General features: G+C 40.3%; 1 protein-coding gene across 4 annotated transcripts in view; it reads left to right on the forward strand.

Moving 5' to 3' along the window:
- Positions 1–12,998, forward strand: part of PTK2 (protein tyrosine kinase 2) — a 136,182-nt gene that overhangs the window by 28,897 nt on the left and 94,287 nt on the right. For 2 of the 4 annotated variants that reach the window (XM_008568410.1, XM_008568421.1), the window contains exons 6-7: positions 8,779–8,862; positions 9,963–9,980. The exons of 1 other annotated variant lie outside the window; for it this stretch is intronic. In XM_008568410.1, coding sequence (XP_008566632.1) covers positions 8,779–8,862; positions 9,963–9,980 — 102 coding nt within the window. The remainder of the gene's footprint in view (positions 1–8,778; positions 8,863–9,962; positions 9,981–12,998) is intronic. One more of the 4 variants, XM_008568436.1, reaches the window with a different exon arrangement.

The following is a 12,998-nucleotide window of genomic DNA, read 5'->3' on the forward strand; positions in this document are numbered from 1 at the left end:
CCCCCCCCCAAAAAAAAATGATAAAATAAAACAAAGCAGGTAATTGAGAGTGATGGGACAGCTATTTAAAATTGTGGTCAAGAGGTCTCTCTGGGGAGATGAGGAGATGACGTGAGCAGGTGTCAGGCAATGTGAGCAGGTATCAGGCAGATACACTAAGGGGACAGCAAGCACCAGATCCTGGAGCAGGAGTTTGGCAAGATCAGGCACTAGCAAGAAGGCCAGAGTAGCAGAGAGCAAGCAGGAATAGAGGGATAGGAGATGGGATGGGCAAGGACCACACAGCTAATATTTGTGGTAAATATTCAGTGTGGTATGTGCAGCATTAAACCCGTACATGCATTCACGTATGTATAGGATTGTAAAGCCCTTCATAAATGATAGATATTATCTTGTTTAATCCCTACAACAACCTTGCAAGGTATTTATTACCCCCACCCACATCCCCCATTTCACCGATATGAGGAAACAGATTCAGAAAGGTAAACAAACTTGTTCAGTGTCACACAACTTGAAAGTGATGGAGCTAGGATTAGAACTCAGGTCATTATTACCCTCTAAGCTCTGTTGCCTTTAATAAGAATTTAAGGGCGTTTACCCCAAGTACAGATGAAACATTTGGGAAGACTGAGAAAGTCTTCATGGAGAAAGTGGGATTTGCCTGATTCTCCCTTTTCCATTTACAACCAAAGAGTTCTTACCTGATCTTCAAGACTGGGATAACATATCACCACCTCCTAGAAGCCTTCCCTGACTACTTTAAGAAGAGCTGGACTTCTTCAGAGTTCTGTAGAGCACTGTATATCTCTCTATTGTGAATAGTCTTTAAACGAATGTAATTATCTTAGAAACCATCTTGTCCTCTAGACAGCGAACCCATCACATGCAAAGACACGCTGTTTATCTGCGTATTATCTGCAACATAAGCATTTAGTAATTGTTTTTAAATAAGTTGATGAATGCCTTAGCAAGGTATGGAGGTGTGCTGAGACTTAGAGGAATGCATTTCAGGTAGCAGGAACAGAAAACAGAAAGACCGAAATAAATATTCAGAGCTATCAGTGACATTGAAAGTCGCTGGCGCTGTCAAATGATTTGCTGTGAGCTCATCAGTGTGAATTGTTCTAGACTCCTAGGAGATGTTAGGAAAGGGGATGTAGTTCTGTTAAAATTCAAAAGCTTACCCTGTGTTCAAGTTTGAAAGAGTTTTTTGTGCCTGGTTTTATGCTCTAGTTTCAGTTTTGATAATGCTGGTTTCCAAAGTAGTCTTTCTATTGCTGAAAGCTTGATAATTTTTTTTGTTGTTGGCTAGCCAGTACAGAGATCTGAACCCTTGACCTTGGTGTTTTAACACCATGCTCTAACCAACTGAGCTAACTGGCCAGCCCTGAAAGCTTGATTTAAACACTACTTTTAGGAAGTTAAAGGAAAAAAATTTTTTGACCTAATTTTAGAGTATTATCATCTAGTATGTACAAAGTTTCATTTTTGTAAATTATGTGTTTTATGAAATAACTTAATCAAATAAATGCTACTGATAATTTTTGTGTCCACAAAGTGGTAGTTACCGAATGTTGTTGTCGCATTCCTGGTACGTGGCTTACTGGAAATTCTTCTAATTTCAGTAGTCTTGAATAGTGCTTTTTCACCAATCTGGTGTTAGGAGAGACTCTAAGCCATTGAGAGGCTGACAGTTGGCTTTGACTTCATGTGGACAGACTGGCTGATTGTCCTGTGCCTGAATCAGAAAGTGAATAACCAAAATAGCCCTGCTGTGCTGCCTTCTTTCTCATAGCCCCCACTCCCCCCCCATCACCTCATTTTAGCTCCTTTTGCCTCTGTTGACATTTGAAGGTGCTGCTTAATCATGTCCCTCCCCTCCATGGCTTCTAAAGGAGGTAAGAAGAATATTCTGAAGTCATGTAAGTAATGAAGTGTCAACAGCATATGTTGTCGAATAGTATCCTGAAAAGGACCCAGAGCCAAAATGGCTTCTTACTAACTCCTGCTTGAATTAAACTTAACCTCTCAGCTGCAGGCTGTGCACTTAGAATCCTGCAGGCCACTCTGACAGGGGGGTAGCCTGAGGCACTTTCAAATAAGAAAAGGCCAAGTGAAAAGCTGAGCAATAATGAGCACAACACAAATTTAAAGGGGATTTTTGTTTTTACAAATTCCACCCCATATGAATCTGTTACCTTAGTCCTGTGAATTTTGTTTCCAGAATAGAGTGTATTCCCATCTTCATCCCGACAGCTTCCGTGTCATAAGGGAAATGAAATGCTTCTCAAAAGTATTTTGAACAAAAGTGTACCTTTGTCTCTATAAAAGTGTGTACATCACAGTTGCAGTGTTTGGGTATACTTGGCTCATGAACCCTCTTAATCCTTTCTAAGCGTATTAACACAATAATTAATAAACTTTAATCGTCTTTTTTTAAACTTATTACTAAAATGCAAGAAGCCCAAGTATCATCTAGCTAAATATAAAACAAATATTGCGAGCATCAAAAGGCCCAGTTATTCTTTTCTTTGCAGAGAAAATTTTTAAAGGAATGCTTGGGGGCCGGCCCGTGGCTCACTCAGGAGAGTGTGGTCCTGATAACACCAAGGCCACGGGTCCGGATCCCTATATAGGGATGGCCGGTTAGCTCACTTGGGAGAGTGTGGTGCTGACAACACCAAGTCAACGGTTAAGATCCCCTTACTGGTCATCTTAAAAAAGAAAAAAAAAAAGGAATGCTTGAAACTTTAAAATACTCTGGAATTTGACCTCAAGGCCTTTTTACTATAATTTGTAGCATGTGGTGACTGCGAAATAATTGTGGATTAAAGTCAGACTCCATGAGTCAAGACAAAATATTTGTGATGCTTCTACAAGGAAGAAACCATAGAAGTGAGCAAATTTTGATATTAAGTGCCTACTATCTGGTGTCCTTTTGAATTTTTGATTTTTTAAAACTTTTTGTTCACGGAAAATTTTGAACATATATACAGAAGAAAAAGAATAGAATCATGTAATGATTTTCCACATATGCATCACACAGATTCGGTGGTTAAAAACTTACGGCCAATCTTACTTGATGCCTACCTCCACAAACTTACACAGACACATAATCCCCATTACTTATTTTAAATCAAATGCATATTTCACCTATAAATATTTCTAAAAGATAAGACTGTTTTTTAAGACAGTATCAAATATCCAGTCAGTGTTCAGATCTCCGATTGCTCTGTTTTCACACGTGCTTCTGTACAAACAAGAATCCAACAAGTAGTGTTTGTAGAGTTCACTTGCTAAGTCTCCCACACCTGTCGGCCAGGCCTTCCTGTTTGTTCATTGTTCATTGCAATTTATCTGTTGAAGAAGTTGTGTCACTTATCTTGTAACTCCCACATTCTGGACTTGGCTGATGACACCTCTGTGATATCGTTCTGTTTAACCTGTTATCTCTGCCCCTTTATTTCCTCTAAGCTGGTAATCATTAGGACTAGAGAAGTTCGATTCAATTTGGGCTAGATAGGTTCCCCTCCCACAAGAATACTTGATAGGTGATGTGTACATAACATCAGGTTGTCTCTCTGTGACATTAAGACTGATCAGTGGGTTTTGGTACTGTCAGTTTCTAATGAATCCATCATAAAGTTCCTGAAAGCACTTCACCCAGTGTTTTTAGCAGCTATTGACATTCCTGCCTAGATTTCATCAGGGTCCATAAAATAGCAGCATGCAAATTCTGTCATTTCTTCTTTCTGTATTTAGCTGGAATACTTCTAAAGACAGCTTTCCCTCATCAGCTGTTCAGTTATCCTAGGAAATGGTTCCTACTGGAAAAACAGGAAAATGGCCTTTTTCTTTTCCTTTATTTACCAGTTTTTAAAATAATGATATTACCTCACTAGCCAGATGTTATTGTTGTTCTCTGAGATTTTCTTTTGTAAACATCATTATGAATTTGTGGATGTTTAACATTATCGGGGCAGGGGGGTTGCCCATGACCAGCCCAGTTACATGATTTACTGGGAAGACTGTTTTCCCAGAGCACAGAGCTCAGGTAACATTCACCACTGTCAACACCAAACCCTAAGGCCTGAGGAATGAATAGAATTGAAATGTGTGGTCAAAGGGAAATATTGCTTTACTTGTGTATCTAAAAGTGGAAAGGAAAATAGTGATCTACTTGGACTAACCTCATTGTGCCCTTTATTCCTATTTATACCTGTTCCTCCAGAAGCCCCAATCTCCCGTGCCCTTCTGCATATCCTCTGTCCTGTCTTCATCTCCTGCTCTTCCCCAGCTTCTAAAACCTTTTACCTGTGACTTCAGGGACTCGTCTGTATCCACAGCCTCTTCTCTGAACCTTCTAACCCAAACTGGCTCCTCCCCTGAGGGCCTTGGTGCCCCTTAGTGCCTCTGTGACTCTATTGGTGATGGCTTTTTTTTCCCCCCGAGAGCCACTGCAGTGGGAAGGCAAGGGGTGAGGTATCTCTTGTTCTCATTGTTCTTTCCAGACTATTCAAAAACTCCAGCTTTGAATCTCAGGTATCAGAATGAGTTTCTCCTGTGTTCCTCAGAGTTCTGCACACCCAGCTCACTGTCAGCTCTGCAGCATTCCCCCCATCCTAGTTCTGGAGGATGTCAGTGTTCACTGTAGACGCTTCTTCCAACCCCTGACTTCACCACTCTTTCCTGTGGTGCCTACACACTGTCTGTGACTGTAACCCTGCTATAATTTAAATTTTAGGAAAACTCTCTCTGACTACCACCTCCTATTTTTCTAGCTTTTTCCAACTCCAACAACTCTTTGACCCCATCAGGATCCCCAGTCCGTTGGTCCTGTACCAGTCCACCGTCCTGACATCATACCTCTCTTGTCTTCACTGTGTCTTAATAAGCCTAAAGCCCCTGATCTGTGATTACATCCCTCCCTGGTATACACTATCTCCACTGCCCAGCTCTTGTTTTTTTTTTTTTACTTGCTTGGCAGAAACACTGCCTGGCTAAGTCCTGCTCTGTCTGTCCTCATCTGCTGTAGCATAGCTGAAGCTTAGTGGCAGAAAGCACAACCCTGTCGCTTTGGTCTCACTTTCAACTCCTGACCATGCACCTCTTTCTGTCCCTTTGCTCTCCCACTGTCCCATAACCACTTCTGACCTTCCCTTCTTAAACCTCCAGCACCCTTTCCACCACTTTCACTGACGACTTGCTTCCTATTTCACTGAGAAAATTTATAGTCAGAAGAGAACTTCCACAAGTACCTGCAGCCACCTTAACCCACTTGCCAGCATCTGTATCCATGAGCTCTGCCCACCCTTGTCTCACAGTAGATGAATTGCCCCCACCCAGCTAATTCTAACTTCCCACCAATCCAGCCCCGATCACTTGCTGTTGCCTCTTCTGGAATTTTCCCTGCTCTCTAGTAATCAGGGGTTTTTCCCTCTCTACTAGGTCTTTCCCATCAGCACATCACATACTGTGGTTTTCACACCTTAAAAACCACTTCTAACCTCACTTGCCCCAATAGTCCCCTTACAACAGGACTCTTCACAAGAGTAGCTGCTGTTCAGCATTGCTACTTCTTGAAATTGCTTGAGGACCCTAGGACTCAGCACTCCACCACTTCCTGCCACCCACTGTCACCCCTTTGGGGATCTCATTGTGTTTCAAGGCTTAATTATGCAGGCCGCTTCCAGGCTGTCATCTCAATCTCAGACTTTTCCCCTGACCTCTAGACCCTGCAGCCACGTCGTCCTCACCATTCCACTCAGATTTCTAATAAGCATCTCAAAGTTGATGTGTTGGAAAAGAACTCCTGTGTCCACGCCAAACCCACTCCTCTCCCCTTCTCCACTCACTTAAGTGGCACTTCTTTCCCTCTGGCTGATCAGACCATCCTTAGGGTTATTCTTGATGCTTCTCTCTGCTTTCTTCTCCCATATTCAATCCACTGGCAAATTTGAATTGACGCATTCTTCCGGTTATATTCCCAGTCCAACTTTCCATGCAACTGCCCTTGTTCAAGTTCTCCTCAGTCTCCAATCTAGATTTTCACAGTTTTACCTGCTCCCCTTTGAGGGCTCGCAGGAAGTCTTTAAAGTAGGACAGATCATGTCACTCTCCTTCCCACTTCATTCACCTTTGATGTCATCAGAATGAAAGCCAGAGCCCATTCCTGAGCTACAGGTCCTAGGCTCTTTGGCCTTCTATTACCTCACTGAGAGATCTGCCACATCCCCTATCCCACCCACACACACAGGTTCATCCTCCCTGCATGGCCTCCTCGGCTCCTTGGTGAGTGCCCATGCTGAACTTTGCAGAGCCGTGGACTGCGCGTCTGCTGTCTGCTCTGCCCAAGCTGGGCTCCCCAGATATGTGCCTGGCCCACTTCTCTCCTCCTGGAAGTCTTGCAGATGACTCCTTCTGTAATCACTGTGTTTAAAGTTGCAGCCCTACGTGAAAGTGTGCCCTATTCCTCTTCTCTGTTTTTCCCTGTAGCACTTATATGTTGACATACCACATAATTCACTTATTTGTTTATCTTCTTTCTCTCATACTAGAACGTAATCTCCATAAATTAAGATTTTGGGGGCCTATTTTGTTCACTGCTGTAACCCCACAGCATCCACATGGTGTGTGCTCGTTGGGTGTTCAATAAATATATTAAAATGATTATCTTAAAATAAAACAAAGTTCCTAATACCTTTTATTTTTATGATGTGAAATAATATTCTCGGTATTACTTAGGAAAAGTTATCCTTATGGTTTTAAAGAATTATTTGCTTTTTATGTCACTATGAAGAATATTCAGCTCAGTTTAGAAAAAACTAGTAGGAAAATAAGAATAGCTAGCACTTATGGAGTGGTTGTTCCATGCCAGGTGCCCAGGAAATCCCATGGACTCCTCTCCTCAGCTCTTTACTTGAGGTAGGTTGTTACCCCATTTACAAATAAGAAAACTGAGAAACAGAAGTTGGGTAATGCTTCTAAGGGAAGGGAGTGGGTAGTGGAGCCAGTATTTGAATCCACACTGTCTGGCTCCAGAGTCCATGTTCCAGATATTTTTTATTTTTCCATAATTTCATGCTTAGAAAATTGTTGTCAGAATAGTAAAATGAAGTCTGACATTTCCTTACTCAAACTCACTAGGTTTATAATTTGGCTCACTTTATCCTTCATTCATTCTGTATGTTTTTTGCTATTTCTTGAACCATTTGAAAGCAAGTTATGAACATGGTTTCCTTATCAATATTTTAGTGTGTATTTCTTAAGACCAAGGACATCATTTTATACAATCAGTATAATTATCAAAATCAGAAAATGTAATACTGATGGAATGCTCTTTTCCTCCGTCCATATAGCTATTGCCTCATGATCCCCTCCCAGAATGTGCCAGCCAATGACTAAAACCTTTTATTTTTGTTTTTATGATGTGAAATAATATTCTCGGTATTACTTAGGAAAAGTTATCCTTATGGTTTTAAAGAATTATTTGCTTTTTATGTCACTATGAAGAATATTCAGCTCAGTTTAGAAAAAAACTAGTAGGAAAATAAGAATAGCTAGCACTTATGGAGTGGTTGTTCCATGCCAGGTACCCAGGAAATCCCATGGACTCCCCCACCCCCATCCAGAATCTCACCCAGCGTCACACCATGCATGCAGTTGTCAGGTCAGGCCCCTCTTCACCCAGAGACCAGATGGCTGTACTCTAGGGCCATCACATAGGAAGTTCAGAATTTAGTGTATGATAAATGTTGCTTTTCAAATCAAGCGATAAGAAGAAATAGTCAGTGTTGTTGGAATCAGAGTATACCATTGGAAAAATATTTACTCAAGTGTATTCAGTTCTTCTAGTTTCTGTTCCTCATATGTTGATAAAGTCAATAAGATTGTAGCCAGTCAGTACTGACCCTTGTTTTCCCTGTGCCCACACTTGGATTCCTGACCTCTCTTGATGGTACTCTGTGGGTCTGAGTTAACTTTTGCATGCTGCCTGTATCTGTTTCATCTTCCAACTTACGCATCTTGAAGGGCTGCATCCTTTGCTTGGACTTTCCAGTGTTGCTGTGGCCGCACTGTAACTGATGCTTCTCTGTCCCTTGCTTCTCTTCCTCACTGTGCGCTGTGCTCCTGGAGGGCCAAGGTGTGTCTTGTTGATCCAGCTAGTGCTTAACAGATAAGAGAACTGACTCTCAAAAGAGTTTTGAGTACAGAATGTGCCAGCCAATGACTAAACGATGCTGTCTATTCAAACATTCTCATCACCAGTTTTTTATGTTAAGGTAATTTATTCAAGGTATACATTCCAGATCTGTGAGTCTGTGTCTTTGCTAATGATTTGGGGGAAATTGCTCATAAAACTCTTTCACAAATCAAGGTCTGCTAAGTTTTCTGCAGTTTTTTCTTTACAGTTGAAGGTTAAATGTTCACAAGAATCTTGAATCAATTATTGGTGTTCGTTTTTTGTTTTGTTTCACTTTGTTTCAGTTTTGTTTGTAAAAATATCTGTACCTTCAATTGGCTGGCTCTGCACAGCTGAGAGACTCATTATGTCTTGTTTCTTTAGTGCTAACCTTTACTAAAACAAGAAATAACATTTTAAAATATTAATGCTTTTTAAAACACAGGTCAGTCATAGTAAGAATTAAGGTGTGCAATAGTCAAATAAAAGCATTGCAGTTTTCTATTTGTTTTTATAGATATGTAACAGAAGTTATCCTTTGTATTGAAATAATTTGTTTCTATTTTTCTCTTTCCTCCTCTTGCCTCTTTGTAAAGGAGTCAGTCACTGCCAGCATAAAGTTAAGAAAGCTAGGCGCTTTCTCCCTTTGGTCTTCTGTTCTCATGAACCTCCTCCTACGGGTACTGCACTCATATTTGCACAGGCTCTCTCTCCCATTAACCAGAGTACCCCCAAGAAACCAGCTCTAACCAGATGCTTAAACATTGTCCTGAACAGATCAGAGCTTTATTGATTGTTAGTGTATGCGTTGGCTGCTGTCCAGAAGCGATAACGGGGGCAAGGTTTTGTGTCTGACAATCTTTGAGCGGCTGTTTTGAATAGAAGGCTTTTTGCTAGTTTTTGAATGCATGACAGGGCAAGAAATAGCTTCCCAGTTTCATTTGTGTTGTGTTTTCCCACTGGGGTCAACAAGACCGTGTGGTTTGCATTGTGGATTTCCTAATACAGCATGCACCTGAATGAGGGAGCATGGTCAGAGTGAACTCCAGTTATCTGCTTTTCATGTTTGGGAGCAGATATTTAGGAGTGCTGCATAGTAGAGGCAGTCATGCCATTTGGAGAGTTTTCTAGGAAAGCAAAGATTATTTGTAATAATTGGAACAGTAATTTGTCTGAACTGTTCAGAACAAAATTTGTTGTTCCATACAAATTTAAATGGGAACCTGACTTGTCAGCAGAGCTGCAAGTACTGAACTGCCTACAGTTGCTAGTAGTGGGCCTGGCCCACATCAACCATAATATTTCAATCCCACTGGCTCATGGAGTAGTCATGCTGAGGCCTTATGCTCCTGGTTATCATTTAACCCTCACATTAATGACTAATTTGTGTTTATTTTTGTCTAAGAGGACACAAATTCCCTTTGAGGGAGATAGAAACATTTTTAATATTTAATTATGAGGCAGTCAAATTAATCTTACTTAATATGGTAGAAACCAATTTAAACTCTATAGTACTACTGTATAATTTTGAATATGTTGACAGCTTAAAACTTGGCATAATGCCCTTAAATGCAAGTAAACATACTTCCTACCATAAACTTTCTTTTACCTTTTGAATTAGATATCTTGTGGGGAGGTAAATTTTTTTGTTTTTCTTACACTTTGATTTACTTGTCATTTTAATAGTGTGTTTTCCCCCCCTCTTCCCTCTTCTTTTTCCTGTTTCTCCTTCCCTCTGTTTTCTACTCCCCCTTTCTTTGCATGCCACCTGGATCTGCAGATGAAATTAGTGGGGACGGTAATATTTATTTTCACATTTGTGTTACTGCTATGAGATAGTTATTTATAGAAATAAATATAGTTCATTTTTTAATGAAAGGCAAAATGTGGTTTTAACCCAATAAAACCGAGTACAAAATGGTGTGAAAAAAAAAAAGATCTCCAAAATTATGTAGGGCTTTAACATGGAAAGGATAACTATTAGTTTATTACATCTCAGTGGTAAGTTTGAGTTGTATGTATTTGTAGTGAATTTTCTAGATTGCACTGTTAAAACTTTAGAGTTCCAGAAAATTGTCAAAATTGCTTCACCTGGCAAAATTAGTCATATTTGAAAGCAGTAAATAATAGAAATCCACACACTGTATTTTCCAAGCACAGTTTGTGTGTGTGCGTATGTATCAGTCTAGGAATGAGGAATCAGAAAAGGAAGAATGAAAAGTGATTTTTGAAAAAGAGCCACACTAACATATAGGGAAGTAGCAGCAATAATGATAATGATTGCTTTTCAAATAGTTGATAGCACTTAATAAGTCAGAAATTTTAAAATCACATTTAATGTCTTATGTTTCTCACTTTGTGTACTTCCTTCATGAAACTTTATACTCCTTTATGCTGAAAGAACGAGGTTTTATAAACTAAAATTAAGGGGGGGATTGCATTTTTTTCATCGTGATGAAATGAAAGAATGCTTTTACGGAAGATATCACCTATGTTCATTTCTGTGACAGAATAGGATTGCTTGGGTATAATGAGAAAAGCGATTGCACTGAGTGATATTATCTAAATATGACTTTGGAAAAGTACAGCTTTTCTTGAGATTTGAAACCAGAGAATTGGTTCATTTCTAGATTGATACCATGATAGTAATAAATTAGCAGCTACCATTCATTGAGAGCTTCCTGTGTGCAGGCACTTTACCAACATGATTCCTAGTTCTTAAAGCAGTCATTCCAAACATCACTGGGTATTGTCTTCACTGTTCTGCAAGTGAGGAAACTAATTAAGTGATGAGTCCAAGACTGCTAGAGACGAGCGTCTTAGGCTGCAGCCTTGCCCTTTTTCCTTTCACCAACTGACTAGTTAAGTGATCTCAAGCAAATTGCTTCATCTCTTGTGTCTTCATGTGTAAAAGTGGTTGTAGAAGTGGTCTTTGTGGGCCGGCCCGGTGGCGCACTGCTACAGTGTGCCGCTTGCAAGCGCGGTGGCGCTCCCGCCGAGGGTTCGGATCCCACATACAGACCGGTTCCCGCTCACTGGCTGAGCGAGGGGCGGGCGCAGCACCGAGGGTTGCGATCCCGTTGCCGGTCCCGGTCCGGTACGGGCGTGACACTGAGGGTTGCGGTCCGTTGCCAGACACGAAAAAAGACCAAAAAAAAGGGGACCCTGAACTAAGAATGACTTTTAAATTTTTTTATTGTTTGGGAGGAAAAAAGTTAAAAGAATAATGTTTATGATATCAAAATTATAGAAATTCAAATTTCAGTGTCCATAAATAAAGGTTTGTTAGAACATAGTCCCACCATTTGATACATAGTGTCTGTGGCTGCTAACAGACTATATTTTGAGAAGTAAAGTTGAGTAGTTGCAACAGAAACTTAGGACCAGCAAAGTCTAAAATATTTACTGACTGGCCTTTTACAGAAAAAGTTTGCCAATCCCTGTCTAGGTCACATAGCTAGTTAATATTAAAGAGCAAAGTTGGGTTCCTCTTGGCTCCTAAAAAAGAACTCTTTCTACTGCTTCACAAGCCTCTAGAGTTAATGGCACATCTGGATTATCCAGGTTGAATAAGAAACTGAAATTGGTTAGTCCCCACTGACTTACCTAAACAACCTAGTCACTGTAAGGATGTTAATATAAGGGATGGATGACTTATCAAACTTCCTACTCCCTCTGGCTGGGCCCCATCCCCCTGGGAAGGAGCAAGGAAGCCAGTCAAGGTAACAGGTTGTCAGAGTTGCTGGTATCCAAGCTGGTGCACAGTTGCCACCCACAGAAAACAGAACAAGTGTGGTGACAGAATCACATCTTACCTCATACATGGGAAATTCAGCAGGTTTTTAGTACATTGAGAAGTTTTTGTGCCTGAAGGGTTTTATGCACTTCCATTTGTTTACAAACCAAGTGATGGTATCTCTTCTCCACCAAACTGTAAACTGACCCTCTTTGCAGTAACTCCAGAGGCATCGGGCTCTTTAAGTGACCGAGCAGGAGCCTTTAATGTCATGCAAGCATGTTGATATTTTCAATAGCGACTTTACTGTGTTTCTTTTTACCTTGTGTTAAATAAGAACTTAGTAACTTTTCTCTTTTTTTTTCTGAGCTGTCAGTTTCTCTTCTTTTTAACATGTCTTTGCATCTTTTTAATTTTACTACATATTGTCATACCAAGCCATTCAAATTATAATGTTATCCAAAGTTGTAGAAGTCTCCTTTGTGTGTGTGTGTGTGTGTGTGTGTGTGTGTGTGTATTTTTAAATGTTTAATTCATGGGACAGGCATCCTGAAATTGACTCCCAAGTACACAGGTCCAGATGAGCCTTCCTGTGAGCATCCCTAGAGCAAAACTGTGCCCCTGTTGGGGAAAAAAAAAAACCCCAAAATATCCCTAGGGAAACATTCTATAGTTTCAAAGCAGAGAGTATCTGGTTTCACAAATAAAAGTCCCTGTAAACTTTGTTGAAAGATAACGGAGGGTGAAGCATGGTTCTTCAAAACCCAGGCCCTGTGCTGTAGTGCTGTGATGCATATCAGCCTGCCACTGCTTGTCTTTGGGGTCTTGAGGAGTTTATATAGTTTCCTGCCTGCAAAACAGGGGTGATAATAATAGTACCATATCAAATGACATATATAGGTAGATTAAATGATAGTATTTATATCAGTGTATAGTATATGGTAAGTTCTTAATATTTGTCATCGTCATCATTATTAAATGGAGAATGAAGATCTAGTTTCCTTTATTTGTGCCCGGATCTTTGAAACTGTTTCATTTTTTCTTTATATTTTCCTTCTATGATACCATTATTTGGGGGGG

This window comes from Galeopterus variegatus, unplaced genomic scaffold (assembly GCF_000696425.1).
Source record: "Galeopterus variegatus unplaced genomic scaffold, G_variegatus-3.0.2 Scaffold24, whole genome shotgun sequence".
Classification (NCBI taxonomy): Eukaryota; Metazoa; Chordata; class Mammalia; order Dermoptera; family Cynocephalidae; genus Galeopterus; species Galeopterus variegatus.